At 51.7% G+C, this 23,143-nt stretch overlaps 1 protein-coding gene across 3 annotated transcripts in view; it reads right to left on the minus strand.

Annotated features, from left to right (window-relative positions):
- The window catches only part of HM13 (histocompatibility minor 13), a 37,798-nt gene extending 19,774 nt beyond the window's left edge, over nucleotides 1-18,024 (minus strand). For 2 of the 3 annotated variants that reach the window (XR_004984372.2, XM_036418472.2), the window contains exons 1-3: nucleotides 17,739-18,024; nucleotides 7,988-8,086; nucleotides 2,720-2,802 (exon numbers count right to left, since the gene is read on the minus strand). Coding sequence is in view for 2 of the 3 variants with exons in the window: in XM_036418472.2 (XP_036274365.1) it covers nucleotides 2,720-2,802; nucleotides 7,988-8,086; nucleotides 17,739-17,966 (410 nt within the window). In the remaining variant the exon portion in view is untranslated. The remainder of the gene's footprint in view (nucleotides 1-2,719; nucleotides 2,803-7,987; nucleotides 8,087-17,738) is intronic. The other variant, XM_036418473.2, reaches the window with a different exon arrangement.
- Between the last annotated feature and the right edge of the window lie 5,119 nt (nucleotides 18,025-23,143).

Here is a 23,143-nt window from a genome sequence, read left to right on the forward strand (position 1 = left end):
TTTGTGCTCTAAATTTTATCAAGAAAATGATTCTTCTTTATAAATTGATTGATTTTAGAGAGGTGAAGAGAGAGGGATAGAGAGACAGAAACAATGATGAGAAAGAAACATCGATAGGCTGCCTCCTGCAAACCTCCCACTGAGGATTAAGCCCGCAATCCGGGCATCTGCCCTGACCAGGAGTCCAACCACGACCTCCTGGTTAATGGGCCAACGCTCAACCACTGGACCACACTGGCCGGGCAAGAAAATGGTTCTCCTGGTAATTTTCAGTCACTCACAAATTTTACCATGTGCGGTTTTAGCTGCTGTTGGTTCTATTTTCTGTTGATAATTTTTTTATCAGTAAAAATTATGAATTCATTAAAAGGCAGGTAGATAACTGTTCTTAAAATAATCCAGGACTAATTTGGGACAATTTTCCTCAGTTATTGTTCCAAAGGGAAATATCATTGAAAAAAAATAATACAGGTTCAAAATACTGTGTTTGGGCAGTTGGATGGAGCTCTCTTGCAGGGTTATTGAAATAAAAGTGAAATAATCAATGCCTCAGCACATGGCCTACCAGTGGCTTTCAAAATATGTTGTGTTCTCTCCCTCTGTGATGGTGGTTGGGCTGTGGGTTTCAAGCTATTCAAAGATGCAGGGGTGGGATTGGTGAGAACTGGAACTGGAAAGGGGTTTGGAGTGGGGTAAGATGCTAATCAGCATGGGCCCCAGTGTCTGGAAGTGACTTCCTGGACCCCACCCACTCATGGTCTATCAGGAAGGGAGAGTCTGTCTTTGAGGAAGAATAATTGGGTTTGCCACTATCTTGCGAGGGTCAAATTGTAGAGGTGCCTTTGATTCTGTAGGATGGGGGCTGGAGGAGAATCCTCCCCAGGTGCCTAAACAAGATTCTGTGGATGAAGGTAGGCGTAGTTGAACAACACTGAACTCAGAAGACCCGAGTTCAAGCACCTGCCAGTGTGGCTCAATTGGAGGAGCATTGTCCTGTGTACCGAAAGGTCACTGGTTTGATTCCCTCCCAGAGCACATACCCAGGTTTCAGGTTCCATACCGGTTGAGGTGTGTGTGTGGGAGGCAACCAATTTTTCTTACAATGGTGTTTCTCTCTCTCCCTTTCCCTTCCTCTCTCTTTAAAATCAATGAGAAAAAGAAAAAAGAAAAAAGAAAAAGAAGAAAGAAAAAGACCAGAGTTCAAGTCCCAGCTATGATCTTGGGCCAGCAGTTGATTAATGGTGGGCTTGGCACTGTGCTCTAGGCATGTTACATATTTGTAACATGCTACATCTCTCCCACGCCCCTACCAGGAGGATCTCCATCTTACAGGAGAAAAAGCTGGTGCTCCGAGAGCTGGAGTAGCTTACACAGATCATGGAGCCTGCAGAGCCAGGCCATCTGCCTCTTGAGCTCACACCCTTGACTGACACTCTTCTGCCCACAACGTGCCTGGAGGAATGAGGCCAAACTCACCTTGGCTTTCAACGTCCTTGTGAGCAGATCCCTTTTTTCTAGATTCTCTCCGACTGCTCTGGGAAGGTTCTGACTGCCCCCTCACCATGCAAAGACCTTGCAGCTCCTGGCCTCTCCCTCCTTCACACCTCTGCCAGGTTTCCTACCTTCCAAGCCCAGTTCCAGTTGCATTCCTTCCTTTTGGAAACTTTCCCTGTCCGGCTGCCCACCTCATGGTCTATCAGTGGTTCTCAGCCTGAGACACTCCCACTCCCAGGGGCCAGATGGAAACAGATGGGGGCGCTCTTGTGGTTGGGCTGGGGGCACACTCCCATTTGGTAAGAGGGCGAGGACGGCCAAATGTTTACAATGCACAGAGAACTGGCACGTCCCAAACGCCAGCAGCAGCGCCCCCTGCGGATCACTGCCCAGGTCCTTCATCACCATGAACTGACGCCAGCGTGTGGCCATCTCAGCAGGTGACAGTGGGGAAAGGACGGGCTCTGGGGCCACACAGACCTGGCTCTGAGTCTTGGCTCTGCTGCTTATCAGCTGTGTGGTCTTAGCCTCTTGGTTAACCTTTTTGCGCTTTAATTTCCAAATTAACACAGGATTAAAAGCAAAAGCTAACCGTATTGGCAGGTCAGCGCAATAATAATAAGGTTCAGCAGTTACTGAGCACAGGAAGTGCTCGGTGGCAGATCCTGTGATAAAAGCTTTCCACGCGACCATGAGGAAGGGTGCTAGTATTTCCCTGCACATTCAGGTGAGGGAATGGAGGCCGGAGAGAGGAAGTAACTTGCCCAAAGTCACAGGGATATTAAGTGGCAGAGTCTGGATTCAAAGCCAGGCAGTCAAATTCCAGAGCCTGTGCTCCTACCTTCTCACTCGCCGCCTTCCTCGTGAAATAAGGTCACGCGGGAGGCGCCCTGCATGGTGCCTGGCGCGGCGGGCTCGCACAGCTGGCAGGGCCACTGTATTCCCCGGCTCAGGACTGTGATAGTAACATGACATCACTGCCCACAAATACTACTTTCCCGCGGCCGGGGGCACTCTCATCACTCCCTTGAGGAAACTGTGGCCCAGAGAGGTCAGGATTCTTGTCCTAGGTCTCCCACGGGGACACACGGGGCAAGATTCCCTTGGGTCTCTCAGCCAGGATTCAAACCTGGCTCCGAATGGTGCCAAAGGTCAAGTTCTCATCCAGGAGCCTGTACTGGCTCCTGAAAAAGACGCTCCAAAGGCTGCAGAGATGCCTTCTGACCTGATGGTGTGGGACAGGGCCAGGATTCCAAGCACGAAGAAATACATGGACAGCAAGAGGTTGATGTACTCCTGGGAGAATATCTGAGGCGGAAATACAAAGAGAAACAGAAAGTCAGGGTTGCCGGCGGCTGGCAGGAAACCGGAGTCGGCACTTCTCTTCTGGAGGCTGGTCACGCCCCTCTGGAGTTGGGCACGGCATCGGGGAGAGTCTGACAGCGTGGGGGACCGTGCAGTTTCTGTGGCCATGGGGAGAAAGAGGGGACCACCAGATGCACCTCCAACGCAGCCTGTGGGTTTGCACTTGGCGGCCCCTCTACCTGGAGACACTAGGTTGTGTCTGCAGAGGAATCGTGGGGGAGGGAATCTGAGGCTCAGAGTCCCAAGAAGGCAGGCTGGACCTAAGGAGGTACCCTCCAGCTTCCTTCTCCACGGCCCTGAGACGCTCGTACGAGTCACCTGCCCCGCATTCCCCATCACACCCCCGGGGACAGCTGCTCCATGGTGATGCCGGAGCCATGGCGGCCAGCGCTGACAGCTGCTTCTGGTCTCATGGTGTTAGTAACCCCGAGAAGCTTCTCTCTCACAGAGCCCCAAAGTCACCGTCACGTGCTCATCCTAGACTTTGGGAAGGCTCTGCCAAGTTCTGCCCTACTCACGGCATCGTCTTTCGAATTTGTTACCGGGAAGGTCTAACTATTAGGGAGGCAATAATGGGCTGCCGTGTGGGCCTCAGGGACGCTGGGCTCTCCCAAGCGGGGCTGTTCTGGAATCTGTTGTGCCTGCCCATCTGATCACGCAGCTCCCTGCTGACGGCCTCTCAGCAGCTTCCCCTGGCTCTCACAGCCCAGCGCCTCCATCCGCACCGTGGCCTCAGGCCTCACGGTGACCATGGCAGGCTGCTCTGCTGCAGCCGCACCACGCCCGCTCCTGCTCTACACGCCGCCCGGATGCTCCCTCCTTTCACCGAGGCCAACGGCACTCGCCATTCTGCTCTCAGCTCAGAGCAGCTTTCCTTGGCATGGCGAGGAAATTCCTCCCTGATTCAGCTCACGTTTGCTGCCTCCTACGCGCAGGGCATCACGCTAACCACGGGGGTTCGGCGAGGAATGCGGCAGAGAAGTCCCTGCCTCATGGAGTTCACGTGCCAGCGAGGGAGGAAGCTCAACAGAAACCCACGTGCACTCCAACGTCAGGCGGAGCTGGGAGCCAGGAAGAAAAGCTGGCAGGGCGAGCAGATGGAGAGAGAAGCGGGGAGAGCTGGTGTTTAGACGGGAGGCCAGGGAAAGCCCCCCTAACAGGACAACACTCACTTCTTTTGGACCTTGAGAGCTTGTTTGGAGATTCTAGCAGGGGAGCGCAGCTACTCGTATACCCTTGACCGAAGACCGGTCCTCTCCTCTTGGGGGAAAGCCGTCCTCTTCGACCGAGCGCGCAGCTTCGGGAGGGACGCACATGGATCGGTGAGGGAGGAGGGGGACACCCGCCTAGCCAGCCAGATCAGCCGAATCAACCCTGGCGATCAATGGGGTGACAGATGTTGCAGCCAGATCGCCCTCACATCCACTCACTTCTTTTGGGATAGAACCCTTAATGACGGGAACAGCTGTGAGGATATTTGGGGGAAGAGCATTCGAGGTAGAAGGAGGGTAAGTGCAAAGGTCCTGAGGTGGGACCATGCTTGTGTGTGCAGGAACAGCGAGGGCCTGAGGCTGGAGCTGAGAGCAAGGGGAGGTTGTCAGGGGACAAGGCTGGGGAGGCAGGAGGGAGACACGGTCTTCGGGCTGTGGATTCACCTGGGTAGCAGGCTGGGGTCGGAGGGCTATGCTGTGAGGGCCTGGGAGGATCCCTCTGCTGCCGTGAGTAGACAATCTACAGCATAAAAGTGGAAGCAGAGCCCGGGAGGAGGGCACTGCATTATCCCGCGGAGGGAGGATGGTGCCCTGGGTGGATGGAGGGACATGAGCAGCAGTGGTCAGATGCAGATGTGTTTGGCTGAGGGGCTGGCTATGAGGCTGAGAAGCAGTGGTTTTGGCTGAGTGGCGATGTGTTTGGGGGGCTGCTGTCTAATATGGAGGGGCTGGGCAGGAGCAGGGTTCACTCCAGGACGGTCCTGTGCTTCCCTGGTGCTACAGACCTTGTCTTCACAGACACTCATACGTTTACCCATGTGATCACGTATGAGTGTCTGTCTCCGCCACTGGACAAGAAACTCCTCGAGGGCAGGGATGGGTTGCAGGTTTTTCTCACTCTGGTGTCCCCGGCACCTAGCACAGGGCCTGGCGTGTAGCCGGCGCTGTCAATGTTTACAGGATGAGTGGATGGATGGGCAAGTCCGTGTCCTACATTGTGAACGCTGTGAGGAAAAGACCTATGAACACAGACACGTGGATTCTGTTTTACTTGGCGATGTGGTGTACCTCTCACATTGAAATATACTCTTTCAATGGAAAATGTCTCCCTGGCTGCACCTTTGAGCTTCTGGTTGGCCTGATCGCATGGACTAGGAAAGGTGCACCAAGCCTTGCTTTCTTTGTGCGCTGGCTGCCAGAAAGTTTAATTTTCATGAGCTGCCTCAAAGCAACCAGTTTTGGATGAGATAGGATCAAGTAAATTTTATGACTTGAGCTGAAACTGGTTTGGCTCAATGGATAGAGCGTCGGCCTGAGGACTGAAAGGTCCCGGGTTCGATTCCAGTCAAGGGCATGTACCGTGGTTGTGGGCACATCCCCAGTAGAGGGTGTGCAAGAGGCAGCTGATCGATGATTCTCGCTCATCGATGTTTCTAACTCTCTATCCCTCTCTCTTCCTCTCTGTAAAAAAATCAATAAAATATATTAAAAAAAATTTTATGATTTGAGAAATGTTACAAACTCCAGTGCCACAATCAGGAGAGCAGCAAAGGGGCAGAGAGACAGCCACTGTTAAACAGACCAACCAGCCAGCCGTCAGCCCGGAGCTCGGGAGGAGGCTGGTGGCTGTGTCCAGGCAGCCGCCTGTCAGAAATGTCGACGTGGACGTTGAGACGCGGGGGAGAGGTGGACTGAGTCCTCTGGCACAGGCCGGCCAGGGCTTGCCTGCCAGGGGAGGACAGGATGACCAACAAGCAATCGAATGCAGTGCCTGAAATAAAAATGCGCACACCTCTGCTGCCAGAACCCCTTCCTGGGAACCTGCCTAAGGAAGGAACCCTAAGGACTAAAAACTAGAAGGTCTTAGGCAAGGCCCTGGCGGTGTATTCCTGGCACTTAGCACATCAGAGACCTGAGAGGTACCTGCTAAAAGCAAGGTCAGCGGCAACGGGCTAAATGTACACAGAGCCCCAGAGAGATCTCAAAGGGACAGGGGAAAGCGAAAGGATGTACACAGGCAGTGTATTGCACCACCTCTATGGAAACCAGACCATCAATACACACCGAGGCACCAACACCATGTTTTTTACGAGGAGACACACATCTAAGGACACAAATCAAACCATTAGAGCAGCACCTCCGGCAGAAAGAGAAATGGAGGTGGGAAATGGTGGTGGGCACCAGGGGTACATGGGAAACTGGGCGAGGGGGCCAAGAGGGAGACCTGGCATGAATCGACGCTATTGTGCTATGACACAAAGCATTTGATAAATGCTTCACCTGAGGTCCAGGAAAAAAACAAAACAAAAAACAACAACATAAAAAACAAATACAAAAATGGATAAATACCTATTGTTACTCAATTCACTCTTATTTATTGGTAAGAGTAAAAATCCAAATGATTTTTTCTGTTTAAAGTGAGGGGGATGATACAAGTCAACCATGGTGAGCAGGCTTGGGGGAGGGGAGAAGATATTCTAAAACCCTTAAAAACAGTAGTTCTGATCCAAAAATGTGGGAGCAATGGACCAGGAAACAGGCTTCAGCAATTCCATTTTTACTGGTAAAATCAAGACTCTGGCTGCAGCCCAATGCAGGTGAGGGTACAGGAAAGCCAGCACGCTTGGGACTGTTGGAGGGAACGTAAAAATGGTACCACCTCTTTGGGTGGATGTGGCACTATCTGTCCAAATTACAAACAGAGACGCTATTTGAGCTGGTAATCCTACTGCAGACACCCTTGTCAATACACGCATGTGCCAGGATAAGTGCGTGAAGGTGTTCCTGGCGGCACTGCAGGGATGCCCAGCACTCAGCGCCCCTCAGGAACACCACAAAACACAACCACAAGCAGCTGTTACAAAGAACGAGGCAGATTTAATTGTCTTGACACAAAAATATCTCCATGATAAAAATTGTATAATGTTTGAAACATATTTGTTTTTAAATTTTAACATAAATATAGAGCTATACAATCTTTTATGTGAAGGTTCATAAGAAACTATATTGAGGAGAGGATTATGGCTCATTTACACCTTCTCTTAGATTGAAAAAGGTTTTTAACCGTAGACATGGTACTTTGAAATTGTAAGTTAAAGGTTGTCCTTGAGGAATTCTCACTGATCAGGCAAAAAGTGCTTGTGATGTACTATTAAAAAATATGCTTATCAGAAGCCTGAAAGGAGACAGGCTAAAATGTCAAAAGGGATTACATTTGTGTATTTCTCTTGATATTTTCCCTTCCTTTTCTTTAAGTTTTCTACTTATATTACTTTTATAATTAGGAAATGAGTTATATTAAATATAGTTTAAGGAGAGTTTGCAGTAACACGAGGAAATGCCTACGATGTTAACGGGAAGTGAAAAAAGCAGCTACGAAACTGAATACACCCCATGGGCACAGTTCCGGCAAAGCCATGCACGGGAGAAACAGTGGAAGGCACACCTCAAAAGGGACTCTGGGACTGTCTCTGGAGGAGGGGTTTTGGATGACTGATGTTTTTCCCTTTTTACTTTTCTGTGTTTTCCAGGTTTTCAACACTGAGCCTGTGTAACTTTTATTAGGAAAATAAACCTTGATAAATTAAAAAAAAAAAAAAAAAGCAATTAGTAGAGGTAGAGGTATGTCTGAGACACAAGCTATATCCCATCCCAACATAAATAGCACTGTGAAACCTAATGGGTATCATGCAAAAAAAACCAAAAAGCTTCACGCAGAAAAGAAGTCAAGGTTGGTGGGAAACAGTCCCAAACAATGTGGCTGTCTCTGGGAAGTGGGTCTAGGGGTGAATGTAAGGATTTTTTCCTGCTCTTCATTTTCTATAAATGGACATGCATGTCTCCTGGGATGGAAAAAATAAAACAAAAGGACGTAAAGTGACTGAAACCAAATGACACAGCAGGTGGCAAAGACTTACTTTGAAGAAGAGGTAGAGCCCCAGGAGCGTGCAGCTGGCGATGATGGGGAAGCGGGCGGCGTCCCGGCTGGTGATGGTCTCGGGCATGTCCGAGGCGTTCTGGAGGAGAGAACAGAGGGCCCCTGAGCAGGGCTGGTCCTGCCTCCAGCGCTGGGCCCTGGGAGGAGCTGATGCCCCAGGAGCTCATTAACCTCCTTCCTCCTCCTGCCCCCCCCCCCCCCCCCCCAATCAGGTGCTGCAGGAGCCCGTGTTTTCTTAGCTCCAGGCTTTGTTAAGGCCGTTCCCTCGGCCAGGGGTGCTGCCCAGGCTCTCGGGGAAAGATGCTCTGATGACACTATCTGCCAGTGAGGAAATCTGAACCCTGACAGGGAAAGCCCAGGGAGGACCCGTGCAACATGTAGTTTATCTGGGGAGAAGATCTATGGCAGAGACAGCCAATAGGAACTGAAAAACAACAAAAACCAAAAACCTTGGAAACTGGTGACAACAGACCTGTTCTAGAACTCATGAGAATGATTTCCAATTTTCTTATGGATTAGCTAAGAGGTAAATATGATTCATCTCTTATCCAGCAGGTAGAGTGGAAATAAACCAACAACCAACAAAACGGACAATGGCTGGACTCACACATGGGAAGGCACCAACAGTGAGAAGCATCTTTTTTGTGTGTGTGTGTGGTGATCCTCACTGGGGATATTTTCCCATTGATTATTCTTAGAGAGAATGAATGGAAGGGAGGAGGAGAGCCAGAGAGAAACATCGATGTGAGAGAGACATAGGTTGGTTGCTTCCTGCTTGAGCTCTGAGTGGGACAGGAGCCTGCAACCGAGGAACGTGCTCTTGACCGAATGGAACCCAGGACCCTTCAGTCAGCGAGCTGACGCTCTATGACTGAGCCAAACCAGCCAGGGTGAGAAGCCAATCTTGACAACACTTAAAACTTAAGAAATTTGGGAAAACCGCCGAAACCGGTTTGGCTCAGTGGATGGAGTGTCGGCCTGCGGACTGAAAGGTCTCAAGTTCGATTCCGGTCAAGGACATGTACCTTGGTTGCGGGCACATCCCCAGTGGGGGGTGTGCAGGAGGAGGTTGGTCAATGATTCTCTCTCATCGATGTTTCTGGCTCTCTGTCCCTCTCCCTTCCTCTCTGTGAAAAGTCAATAAAATAAAATATATTAAAAAAGAAATTTGGGAAAACTGAATCTGGTAAGAGTGAAAGCCACAACTAAATTTACAATGGCAGATGCTGTAGTTGGCAAGAATGTGATCTGGGTAAAGAGCTGACAGAAGATAAATGTTTACATGAAAAAGAACTGAATGCAATAAAAATAATTTCAGTATTATAAATATGGAAAAACTGGAAATGGAGTAATAGTGCAACACAGGAATTAAACAGCTCTGTAGAATTCATACCAAAAGACTCTCCAATGAAAATTCATCAGCCAAAACTGGTTTGGCTCAGTGGTAGAGTGTCGGTCTGCGGACTGAAAGGTCCCAGGTTTGATTCCTGTCAAGGGCATGTACATTGGTTGCGGGCACATCCCCGGTAGAGAGTGTGCAAGGGCAGCTGGTCGATGTTTCTCTCTCATCGACGTTTCTAGCTCTCTATCCCTCTCTCTTCCTCTCTGTAAAAAATCAATAAAATATATTTTAAAAAAATAAATAAGTAAAAATAAAAATTTTATTGATTTAAAAAAAGAAGAAGAAAAAGAATCAATCGTAGAATATTAAAGACACAAAGTGAGGAGTGTTCGGAATCACCCTGCTCTCCATGCCCTCTGCTAGGCAAAACCCTCAGTCTTCCAGGATCCAGTGAGTGTCCCTGCCACGAAGCTTCTCCAGATCCCCCCACTGGGGTAAGCCTGCTTCGCAACGGCAATCTCACTGCACTTTACGCCTAATTCTATTTTATATCCTAGCCACTGAAGGTCCTAGCAACACCAGATGAGACTTCTGCTCATGCCAAAGAGAAGTTCTCTCCACAAGAGCCACACTCGTCAGGGTGCCTGAGATTCCACCATCACACCCATCCTGTGACTAAGGCACCAGCATCCCTAAGAGGAGGGATCATGTTCAGCTGCAGCCTCATTAATATTTTGGCTCACAGCTGCCTCTGAAAAGCCAACAGGGCAGAACACGCTAAGGGGAAGCTGCCCGGAGAGGTATCTGGCCCAGGGAGGCCCTCACACATCACGGTGGAAGATCTCAGAGGGCGAAGGAGATCGGGGCGCAGAGCGGGAAGCCCAGGAAATGGTCACTAGGAGATGGAGGGGTGGTGAACGGGGATGTTTACATGTCACTCATTTGTGTACAAACTGGTCCTCTGGGGGAGGGCCACTGGGCAGGTTTGTCAAATTGTAACCTGCACATGGTCAAGACACAAAGAGAAGACCCACAGATCAGGAACTACAAATGGTTCTTAATCACAGGAAAAATGTTCATCTTTACTCTTTTTTTTTTTTTTTTAATCCTCACCTGAGGATATTTTTCCATTGATTTTTAAAGAGAGAGTGGAAGAGAGAGGGAAAGAGAGAGAGAAACATCAATGTGAGAGAAACACATTGATTGATTGCCTCCTGCATGAGCCTGACCAGGGCCAGGGCTGGGGAGGAGCCTGTAACTTAGGTATGTGCCCTTGACCGGAATCTAACCTGGGACCCTTCAGTCTACAGAGCCAAACTGGAGAGGGCCATCTTCACTCTTAATAAGAGAAGCTCAAATTACAGTACACCGAGATTCCATTTTATCATCAGTGTGGCGAAATCCACGTTTGATAGTACACTGAGTTGGTGAGGCCGTGGGGAAAACGGCTGACCCACACTACTGACAGGTCTTCCCGTAGAGAGCACATTGGCCAATAGCTGCCGAAAGCACATACCCTTTGACCACGCAGTTCCACTTCTGGGAATTTCCCCCACATTATAACTCATACATGTGCACGATCAGGCAGATGAAGTACAGCCAAGGCAGTCATTGCTCTCTTAACGGCCTGCGGGGTGACAGACAAATCGCTTCCACATCCGTCACTCACTTCTGAAAGGGGCGAGGGGCTTAGACCAGATGAGATGTGGGATGTGTGAGAGCCTGGCAGACTGTACAGTGCTGTGAACACGAGGAGCTGCGATCATCAGGGAGGCCCCCTCATCCAACCCCACACAGGCATGGCGGAGAGCCCAGCTCAGGGCTACAAGGAGCAGTCTCCCCGGGAGCCCCGGAGGCAGCTCTGTGGGAGTCCCTCTCTGGCAGCCTTGCTGGGAGGAGGGTGGGGGGGAGCGACACTGGCACTGAGAGGCAGGGTTATCTTCCCTCCCTCTTCTCTCTCAGCCCTTGGTTTCTGCTTTTGGCAGGAGTGTGCTTGGGGACTGGGCCAAGTTCCTCACCCGCTCTGTGTACCTCCACCAATCGTTTCCTGTGTAGCAGGAGTGTGTGCACACACTCAAAAAAACAACAACAACACCCCCACCCCCAAACTGGCTCCTGACCTCAGAGTTCACAGGCAAGTTGGCCAAGACCTTGGCAATAACAGAATATCACCATCCGTGGTGACACATGACAAAATAAGACACGTATACAGGTCTGATACATGGCACACGTGCCAAATAGCTGAGAAGCTCTGATGTCAGAAAGCTCAGTCTGCTTCCTGCTCGGCCTCCCCAGCTGCGGGACCCTGGGAGTTACGGTCTCAGAGCCTCCACCTCCTCAGCTGGAGAATGACTTGTCAAGAGACTAGGATTTTGCACTTGAAGTATTCAGTGCTGAGCCTTGAACACGTCATTCAAGCCGTCTAAATACTTTATATTAGATACAAGGGGATGGTGAGAAAGCAGTCGGACACTACTTCTGCATGGAAGCGCGGGCGTATCAGAAGTGGCTGGAGCGGACATAATGCCACTTAAGCAAGACCTTGAAGGCCAAGCACCCTGAGGTGAAAGCATCCAGGGGACTCTGGTTAGGGCTCATTTCCACACATTCCTTTCATTGCAGCCCAGGATCCAGGGCGGGAAGAGGCTCCATGTCATTTGATGACGAACCAAGGTTGAACAGATGCTCCACCATCCAAAGGAATCAGGTCTCCTCCGGGGGTGACTGTTATAAATAACCCATGCCGTAACGCTGAGTCAGAACGGGAGACTTGAAATTCGACTGACAGTCACAGCAATAAGGATAACATTTTCTGAGAGCTTTCTAGGGGCCAACCACTGTTCTAGGCATTTTACACGACTTCATCCTCACAAAACCCCTACAAAGCAGGTACGCTTAGTAGCTCCATTTTACAGATAAGGAAACTGAGGCTCAGAGAGGTGAAATGACTTGCTTTGAGGCCACAGAGCTGGCAAGCAGCAGAGCCAGGATTCACACTGGGGCCATCTGGGTCCAGAGCCCAAACTCTTGGCTATCACTCCCTAGGTACCCTCTCCCTTCCCTATCTAGAAATTTCTGCTGGGAAGTTGTGACAAGATGCTCAGGGAGCCTGAGACCATTCTGAGGAACAGATCCTGGCAACAGAACAGTTACACCTCATAGTTACAAAAATACTAAATGTTGTTAGGATTCTCTCCTAATTCAATTTGGATTGCTTTAGACCAGACACTCCTATGCGAATGCTATAGCTCCTGACACGTGAAACATAACTAGACGCTGACACACGTAGCAGACATAATTTTAGTTTCCAGTGACATGCTGGATGTTCAGCTATCAGGGCGGAAGCAAGAGCAGTGAGGAGAGACAGATGCCCGCTTCCAGCAGGCCCTAGAGACGCGCTGGGACTCATGGACATTCTGTGACTGCTGCTCCAGCTGGAGGCCGAGGGTCTTCCCTCCTCATTACGCCGCCCACTCACCCACCCTGCCACAATACTCTTCCTACTCTTCCTAAGCATTTCCTGAACGAGCCCCTCACCCCAATCCTTTGCCTCCAACCACCTCACCAGCCTCTTTCCTTTCTCCCTCCCTCCTATGACTGCCCTGCCAGGAGCGCTTTCTGAAGCTGAGACCTGATTGTATCGCATACCTGTGCGAACATCCCGGCTAAAGGACACTCAGCAGTCATTACACAGGAATCCAGGATGGTGGTGGTAGGAGTCTAAAGTGGTCTAACCCCTCTGGTGGGTAATTAGGTAAAGTTAAAACCCTTTGCCTTTGACCCAGCAAATCCATTTCAAGGAATTTATTCTACAAATACACTGACAAGTGTGAAATGACTGTACGAGATTGATTCCAGCCTGGCTTGTGACAGCAAAGGACTGACACAACCTCAGTGAACCGCGGGGGACTCTAAGTCAGGGTTCTCTCACTCACACACCGGATGCACCAGCAGGGCTTGTGAAAGCATTCTGCCGGGCCCACCTGAGTTTCTCATTCTGAATTTGCATTTCTCAGCCTATGTACCTGGTCTGCACTGAGAAGGCCCCGGCACAGCTGCCCGCTGGGGGCAGAAGCCACCCTGCTGGGTGCTAGTTCCATTCAGCCCCAGGCCCCAGCCCTTGGGTGCTGGGTGGAGGGTGCGCTTGCTTCCATCTGACCCAGGGTCCTCCCCTCGCCTCCCCAAGGTCTTGCCTGCCAGTCGCCTGCGGATATGCCATCTAGAAACTAGTCCGGCCCAGCCAAGGCGACCTGCCCCTTCCACGCTGCTCAGATTACCAGAATGTCCTCGAACTCAAGAAGGCTGATGTCGAGAAAAAATTCTTGTCTTTGGGAAAGGTGAACCGGAAGAAGCTAAAAATCAAGCAACAATAACAAAATCACACACACACAAAAAAAGGCCAGCAAGAAAACTGATGAACAAGGCTGTGGCAAACCCTGAGGACACCAGCTCCCGGGAGGCCCGAAGCGTAGCCTGCCTGTCAGGATCCGCAATTATGAAGAACAAATGCAGAAACATTGAAGGACGCTGCCCACAAGCGCTATCTGCTGCTGAGCACTGCTCAGAGGAAAAAGACGCCCAGAAACCGCCCCGAGACCCCCTGAGGCCTTGAGAAGATGCGCACGGAGCTGGGGATCGAGTACACCTGACCCCGCTGTCCTCCGGGAAAGCCCACTGCAGCGGGCCGACCGAGAAGGCCCTGCGCAGCTGGGTTTACCAGGAGGTTTAAAAGCTGAAGGAGCAACAAAGGGCTTGAAAAACAGCAGCAGCCCGGAAACAAGGCCAGATGAACCCAAAAGCTCTTCCAGAGCCCATCAAGGAAAACCAATAAATTCTGTTCAAGTTGAATGCGGGCCACTGGCTGACGCCCCTCTGTTCTTCTGGAATTCTGTACCATGGGCGTTATTACCCACTCTCCCTGCCACAGGACAATGAGGCAGATCCATGTGTACAGACATAGGAAAATGATCAAGACATTGTTAAAGAAAACACGCACACACACAATTAAGTTGCAGAGCATTATATGCCCTATAAATCTTAATTTTTAGAAAAACAAATTTACATATGGATAGACACAAGGGCACACACATATGTTTGTATAAACACAGAAAAAGTTCTGGAAGGTTACACACCAAACAGCCTGGGTTACCTCCAAGGAGTGGCACTGAGAAGCCTTTTCCTTTCATTTCTGCATGGTTTGAATCCCCCCCCCCCGCCACCCGGCCCCCGCCTCCCACCAAGAGCTACTGTGCAATACGTGTGAAGATTAACTATGAAGATTAACGGTTGCACTGTCTTCAGGATTCAGTACCTCAGAAAGCCTTTAGGCTCCCTAAGTATCTTCTTGTCCCCATCCAAGTCCCTGCACTGGGCCCATGTCACACTGCTCCGGTCTCCCCTGTGTTCTGGGGCCTCCCTCTCTTCCTGTACCTCCTGCTGAACCTTACCCTCCACACAGAGACAACTGCTGTCAACTCCAGAGGCACAGCAGCATTCCATTTAGCTGGCTGGCCGCACATGTGTTTGTCTTTGGTGAGTGCGCACTGGGAGGGCAGGGCTTGGCCTTCTCTGTTCTGGCAGCACTGGTACCCGGCCCAGGGCCTGGCACAGAGCAGGAGCCCAGGGCAGTCGGCTGAGGGGCTCCTCGGAGTTACAGGCTAAGCGCCTCTGGAGGAACCTGCTGTGCAGCTACTGCTGGGCCTGGGATCTGCTCTTTTCTGGGAACGCAGGTGGGCACCCATGCCTGCTTCCTCCTGGATGCCCCACTTTCTCCTCCTCCTCACGTCATTAATCTGCCATGCCTGTTACGGACAAGTTGGTCTCAGGGAGACTTTTGTCCTCACACGCCCTCTCTCAGCTGGCTTTGGGGTTTAACCCTGATGGGAAATCAAAACTCTTGATCCCCCATATTGACTTTCCCCTCTCCCTGCCAAATGTCGGGGAAGCATGACTCAGGGCAGAAAAAGGAAGTCCTCAGGCCAGTCCTTTCTCTAGGCCAAAATGCCACGTGTGTATCATGTAGGGGCACCTCCATGGGGTTCTGTATTTAGGGCACCTGTGTATCAGGAGAGGGCCCAGACCAGGACTAGCAGCATCTGGTTCTGACACTATCTGGCAGAGTGATCTTGAGAAGCCATTTCTTTGATCCTCAGCTTCTTTCTCCGTACAATGGGGTAATAAACCTGGCCCTGCTTGCCACACTCGGTTCCGGGGAGAATAAAAGAGGGTGAAGGCCTCGTAAACTTTAGACTATCCTAGTGGTGGGAGGCTACCGAGTCAGCCCTTTACAACTTCACGCACTGTCTTCCAACCCCTGCTGTCCCGCGGGAGATGCTGGGGGGAGGTATTTGAGGTGACAGTGCCTCTAAGCTCTCTGCTAGCCTGACCCTCTGCTCCAGCCACACCACCTTCCCAAGTGCTTCGCACCCCCCTTACCTGGATTCCTCATTCCTAGAATGTCTTCTCAGCACAAAACCGCCCCAGGTGTGCCCAGCCTTTCTCCTCAAACCCTGAGCTCTACCTGTAGTGCAGCCACAGAGCGAGTTACTCCTCCCTTGTCCAGACACCCCGGTGACAGGGCTCAGAACCACTCATCTCGGCGGCGCCCCCACACCCTAGACACTGGTGGAAGTTCGGGAGATTTTGTTGCCTGGAAGGTGTTTTCTGAAGAGAGTAGTGATCCCTATGCAGAGAAGCTGCCGAGAATTGCTCAGTTTTGGGAGCCCCTCAGATAAACTGCCCAGCGTACACATGCTGCCCCTCACCTCCTCGGTCCTGGCCTATTTCAGAACTTCTCCCTGCACCGAAGTGTCTGCCAAAAGGCAGTGTTAGGGGGGGCTGAAGGCCACCTGAACTCTGCTTAAAGGTAAATGGGGGAGGGGGACAATGTTAAAATATGTACGTAGATAATAATTTAATAAAAAAAAAAAAAGGAAAAAAAAAAGGTAGATGGGGCCACCCTTCCTGCCTCTTCCCCTTGGCATCAGCCACACAGAGAACCCGCAGCTGAGTCCGTGCATCTTGGGGAAGTAAGGTGGCAGGCCTCAGCCACTGCTCAAGCTGGGTGGTTTCAAGGCGGGTATGAGCAGTTTCAAAAGTGGCAGTTGCTTTGCGGGCCTGCCCTCTGAGGGTAAAGGCAGCTTCCGTTCAGGTTCCACTTCAGGTTTGGGTGGGGAGGAGCAGCGGGAGCTGCAGAGCGGGAGGCTGTGGAGGGGACTGGGTGCCAGGAAACGAGAAGCCATTGGTACGGTGGGCGAGAGAGGGCTTACTTCAGGGAAGGGTGGGAGCAGGAAGAGAGGAGGTGGTTGGTATCCAAGGGCACAGGTGCTGAGGAAAGCCAGGGGTGTGGTCCGGCCAGTCTCACTCGGGGTGCCAGCGGCAGCACAGTTACTCAGCAGGTGGGCCATTTGATGGAGGGGCTGTCTTGGATGCATAAGGAGAAAGGCTACTTTGAGGTAGGATCTACCATGTTTCCCAGAAAATAAGACACCCTGCGAAAATAAGACCTAGCGCCTGGAAAGATAGACATCCCCTGAAAATAAGACCTAGCGCAACTTTGGGAGAAAAAATTAATATAAGACACTGTCTTATTTTCGGGGAAACAGGGTAGGCTCAGGTAGGACAAGGTTAGCTGGCTGTCGGGGAGAGGAACCCAGTCAAATAAGGTGTCTACACCTGGTTAAACAGGGAGGCACCAAGTTGCCAGGTACTGAGGGGCTGGCCGACTGAAATTGGTTCCAGAAAGTGATGTGAAAAACTGTAAGCTGGGGCTCTACTCCTAGGTTTTTAAAATAATAATAATTTTTTTTTTTTTTTTTTTTTTTGAGACAGGGACAAGGGCCTGATCTGGAGATCCTGAGAGAGCACACTACAAGCCACGGATTCCAGTTGGACAGGTGTCCGAGTCCAGGGCTGGGCCTGGATGCCAGACAATGCCTTGGGATGGGGTGTGGCAGGGCTCCTGACAGAAGGATGACACGAGACTGTACCCACTCACGAGTCCCCAGGACCAGCGCCCCACCAGGGACAGGGCGGGTGGAAGCGGAGCCGGGATGGGGTGACTGCCTGAGGAGGGATGAACAGCCCGAGCAGAGGCTGGGCTGGGCTGGGTCTAGTTGGTCCAGAACAATTGGTACCGGAATCAGAGCGAGGGTCCGCTGACAGCGCTGGCACCCAGGCCGTATGCGGGGGAAGGGCCAGCCGCCGGATCGCGGGTCGGGCCCGGAGGCTGCAGCGCCCAAGGCCATCGCGGGAGGTGGGCCAGGGTGGGGAGAGGGGGGATCGGGCGCAGGGAAAGGAGGTGTCTGCCTCTTCCACGGCGGGCGGGGCGGGCCCCTGCCAGCCGCCTCCCGCGTGGGGGTGGAGAGCACCCGTTCGCCGCCGCCCCTACCTTGCCGCGGGCGCAGCGCACGGAGCGCAGGGCGCCGAAGAAGATGGGCAGCAGCGCCATGAGCAGGAGGCTGCCGTAGGCCAGCGCGATGCCCTCGGGCGTGGAGGGCGGCCGCGCCGTGCCGTTGGCCGGGCTGCCGGCCTCGGCGCTGGCGTTGTGCGGGTCGCTGAGGGCTGAGTCCATCACGAAGCTGCGCTCCGGGTCCGATTCCAGTTCCGGCCTCTGCATAGGGAGATGGGCACTGCGGGGAAAGCCACGTTCCCCTAAAGAAACAGGAAGTGACGTGCCTCCCGCGCCGCCAGGGCCGCGCACGCGTGCACGTCTCTGCGCCCGAGCGCCCTCTAGCGGGGGCTCGGGGCTCGGCGGCCGGTTGCTAAGCAACTTGCTAGGACGAGGTCAAGAAAGGATCACTAAGACTCCTGCGGTGGGCATCCATCCTGAGAGAGACCAGAGGATGCTATTCTCAGCCTCAGCGGACTTCCTCAGTCGGCAGACTGTCCTCAAGATCCTAAACCTCATAACTGGAAATTTATTTACTCACGCATGCATTCATCCAGTATTCCATTGTTCCTTCTCTCCTTAAATATCTGATTATCCCATTCATTATGTGCCAGGTACTGTCCTAGGCTCTGAAGACACAGAGAAGGAATAATGTTAGGGGGAAAAATAGAATATTGGGAACTAGCTATAGTTATAAGAAAGTATTGATCTTGCTGTGTTAACTGTGATGGCCTTGTTCTGATGGAAGAAAGGACCTTCTAACCGGACTGGGAGTTGTACACCCCTGGGACCTGGGAGTCAACTTTAGACCTGCAGTCAACCTCGGACCTGGGAACCAACTTGGAATGTGGTCCCTTCCCATTCAAGAACTGCCTAATATCATCGAAGGATTAATGACCTTGTTGCCCGAACAATGGAGTCCCTCCCCGGGGCAAATTGCATACTTCCCCACACCTGTAATCCCTGTGTAATCCCTACTTCCCCACGTAATCTTTGTCCTTCTACCCAATATAAGCAGCTGGCTTATGGAAGGCTGCTGAGCAGATTTCTATGGATGACCTGCTGCTCTCCCTTTATGTCGGCAGTATCGGAATAAATGCTCATATATGATTCTATCCTGTCTCTGCTTAATCGGCTCAAGCCCGTGCCTATTGGTTGTCCGGTTTCAATAATACAGGCAAATGTCTGTCCCTGCCCTCTTTAAGCTTGCATTTTTAGTTTGGTGGAATGGGTGGTGGTGGTGGTGGTGTTGGGAAAACAACATATAACATGAACAAAATAAATGAAACAGGAAGTCTATAAGATGCTAGTGTTTAGTTATACGTTACTTAACATGCTAATGGAGATAGTAATTTAGAGAGGCCTCCCTCTCTGGAGCCTGCTGCATGTCTGTGTGTGGCCTGGGCCAGGGTGCTTCCAGACAGTCCCACAGGATGGAGATCAGGTGGCTGTCTCTGCAGACGGACAGCCCTGTGGGGCTCCCAGGGAGGAGGAGGGGGTGTGGGCCTGGGCTCGGTTGCAGGCCCAGGCTGTCTGGGGCGCCTGGCTGTGTCACTGCTGCCCTAGTTAAGAGCCGGAGAAAGTGTGCCAGACCAACTGGAGAAAGCTGAGACCTGCAGGCACTTAGCGCTGGCGAAACGTTGAGCCCAGCAGCGGGGAAGAAAGCACGTTTTCCAGACCCCGGGAAGTGAGCACCTAGAACCAGGAGGGGAAGATCCCTTCTCCTCCCGGGCCTCTCGGACACTCTGCTGGAAAGGTTATGGTGCCCGCTGGCAAAGGAGAAACCTTTTTTTATTTTTTTTCTTACTGAAAGAGAACATTTATTTGGTAAACTACAGAGGTAATGGAACGGTGAGCTGAGGTTTTTTCCCTGGGGTCGTGTCTCAGGACACTGAAGAATGAGTCCGTGGACCAGAAGATTTAAGCAGAAGTGTGGGAAATTATTACAAGCCCATTCAGACTCCCCAGTAATGGGCTGTCCGTTAAAGCCTGGTAGTCCAGGGGTAGATATTTGCTCCAAGCCTGTTTCTGTATCCACGTCATCACCTCACCTGACTGAGTCCCTCATGGTTCTTGCCCAGCCACAGACCTGAACGTTCCCTGTGTCTGTGTGTTCTCTCTCTGTCCCTGAGCTGAACTTTCCCTGTGTCTGTGTGTTCTTCTCTGTCCCTAAGCTGAGCTTTCCCTGTGTCTGTGTGTTCTTCTCTGTCCCTAGGCTGAGCTTTCCCTGTTTCTATGAGTTCGTACACCTCATTGTTGCAGGCCCTCCCTTGGGTCCCCTTGCCTCCGGCTTTGAGTTCAGAAACATTTTGTTACTCCTGCTTGGCTGGTTTAGAGATTGGGCTGCTCAAACAGCGATATCTGCCTGTGTGTCCCACCTGCCTTTGTTTCCCCCTGGGCCCCTGCCCTGTCTGCCTGCGTTTCAAGTTAATCCTTTCAAAACGGGCTTAGAAAATGAGTGATGGAGGTAAAGGAAGGGCCCTGGGAGCTTGGGAGAGAGGGAGCTAAAGGGGATGTGCCTGGGGGAAAGGGGGAAGGGGAGAGGGAAAGGCGAGGGCAGGCCTGCTCCCGGGAGGGAGGGTGAGCACCCAAAGGAGAAGTCTTTACAAGGCTCAGCGCCAGGACCACAGAGTTGGCAAAAAAAGAGTGGGTTTAAAGCTGAGAGGCAATGGATTGATGGAGGGCACGGATGGTAGAATCACACAGCTGGGTCCAGGCTTAGCAAGTGGTGAGGAGGGGCTGGAGCAAGGGTTCCTGGTGAGGGGAGACAAAGGCAAGGAATCAGGCTGTAAACGTTTGAATCGCAGAGTTGTTTGCCGAGTGTTTTCCAGGCACCATACTGGGAACTTTGTGGGTGTCTTCTTTGATCCCCATCACGCTCGTAAGGGATGACTGGTCCACTTTCATAGATGACTACACTAAGCCTCCCACAGGTAAACTGGCTAGTCCAGGTCAGCAGTGGGAGAGGAGAGACTTGAGCTCAGGTCTGTAAGACCCCAAAGACTTTGCTCTTTCCAACATTCTCGCGACACAGAAGGCAAAGAAGTTTGGACCCGAGTAGCTTAGTTCTGGGCTGATGATGTCAGGAAGCTGGACGTACCTCAGTGAATGGGAGAGGGCAGTGTGCCTGGTGAATGCAGGCATCAATAATTCAGGCAGCTGGCCCTCAGGGCTCCGAGCATCCTCATCGGGGAGCGTGCCATCGGAAATCAGAGACAACCGGGCTTCACACTGGGCCGGGCACTGGGTTGAGTGTGGCCCGGGCAGATCTGGCCATCTATCTCCCTTTACACTCAGGGGTGGGAGAGTGTGAATATGGCTCAGGGAACAGATGGGCTGACCTGGGTTCAGAAAGCACCTGTCAAGGGTTGGATTTCCGGCTTGGGTCTACCTGGCTTGATATTTTCTGGAGATAGGGATAGGACAATTTGAGAGTGGGTGCCTCCTGGATAAGGGTGCTTTTCCAGAGGAGATCTGAGTTGACATCAAGAACGGAGGTTGCTTAGAGCCTGGGGTAGGTAAATCACCAAATATTTGTTCCAAAGAACAAATGCAGTCCTTCCCCCACCTCTTTTTCACTTATTGTTATCTTACTAGAGGCCCGGTGCATGAAATTCATGCATGGAGGGGGGAGGGAAGTGTCCCTCAGCCTAGCCTGCACCCTCTCCAATCTGGGACCTCTTGAGGAATGTCTGACTGCACCCTCTTACAATCCCAACTGCTCCCCTGCCTGCCTTCCTCATTGCCCCTAACCACTTCTGCCTGCAAGACTGATCACCCACCAACCACTGCCCTGCCAGCCTGATTGATGTCTAACTGCCCCCTGCCAGCCTGTTTGCCCCTAACTTCCCTCCTCTGCTGTCCTGGTCACCCCTAACTGCCCTCCCCTGCAGGCTTGATTGCCCCTAACTGCTCTCCCTTACAGGCCTGGTCTCCTCCAACTGCCCTCCCCTGCTGGCCATATTGTGGTGGCCATCTTGTGTCTACATGGGGGCAGGACCTTTGACCACATGGGGGAAGCCATCTTGATCATGCATGTTGGAGTGATGGTCAATCTGCATATTACTCTTTTATTAGATAGGATAGAGGCCTGGTGCATAGGTGGGGGCTGGCTGGTTTGCCTTGAAAGGTGTCCCAGATCAGGGTGGGGGTTCCCTTGGGGCATGGGGTGGCCTGAGCGAAGGGGCTGTGGTGGTTTGCAGGCCAGCCATACCCCTTCCCCCACAGGCGACCCAAGGGGAGGCCCTGGTATTTGGGATATGTTTATCCTCTACAATTGAAACTTTGTAGCCTGGAGTGAAGCCAAGCCTTCTGCTTGCTCTGTCAGCAGCTATTTCTGTTGGGGTTTATTCACCTTCTATAATTAAAACTTTTTAGCTTGGAGTGAAGGCCTAGGTTGGCCAGAGCAGGTGGAAAGGTTGGCTTCCTCCGTCGCTCTCTCCAGCTCCGTGGCTGCCTCCATTTTTCTTGGGATTTATCTTCTAAATTAAAACTTTGTATCCTTGAGTGGAGGCCTGGGCCAGCTAGGGTGTGCGGAAAGCTTGGTTTCTTCCATTGTCGGGGAAACCCAAGCCTCCTTCCTGCTCTCTGTGGTGGCAGCCATCTTGGTTGGGTTAATTTGCATACTCACTCCGATTGGGTGGTGGGTGTGGTTGGTAGGCGTGGCTGGTGGGTGTAAAAGAGTGATGGTTAATTTGCATATTACTCTTTTATTAGGTAGGAAGCTACTCAGCAGGTAGGCCATTGAAAATTCATGCACTCGGGGTGGGAGTGTGGGGGGGTGTCCCTCAGCCTGGCCTGCATCCTCTCGCCATCCGGGGACCCCTCAGGGGATGTTCACCTGCTGGCTTAGGCCCGCTCCCAGGGGATAAGGCCTAAGCTGGCAGTCAGACATCCCTCTGGCAGCCCTCGGGGTGACATCCTTAGTGCTGCCGAGGGGGTCGGAGGGGCTTCTGCCACTATTGCTGCAGTTGCAGCCATCAGCCCGCCCTTGTGGCTGAGCAGAGCTCCTGCTGTGGGAGCACATGACCACCAGGGGGCAGCTCCTGCATTGAGTGTCTGCCCCCTGGAGGTCAGTGCATGTCATAGTGACTGGTCATTCCCTGTCATTCTACCTTTAGGGTCAATTTGCATATTACCCTTTTATTATATAGAGTTCAGTCACTATGAGTGCACAATTTAAAAAATTTTCCTCATACACACACACACACACTTGGCACACAGTATTACATGCTTAACTAGCTCTGAAAATAAGAAGCAAGGATCATCAATGGATACTAAAGCTATTGAGAGAAAGGCTATGAAGGAACAGGATATTTCTACCATTTTAAAGTGTTGCCCCACGGATTACTTATTAATTATAAAAGAAAGACGTTGCCTTGACATGGAGTGATCTGGAGGGCACT

The sequence above is a fragment of the Pipistrellus kuhlii genome, unplaced genomic scaffold (assembly GCF_014108245.1).
Source record: "Pipistrellus kuhlii isolate mPipKuh1 unplaced genomic scaffold, mPipKuh1.p scaffold_m20_p_6, whole genome shotgun sequence".
In the NCBI taxonomy this organism is placed as follows: Eukaryota; Metazoa; Chordata; class Mammalia; order Chiroptera; family Vespertilionidae; genus Pipistrellus; species Pipistrellus kuhlii.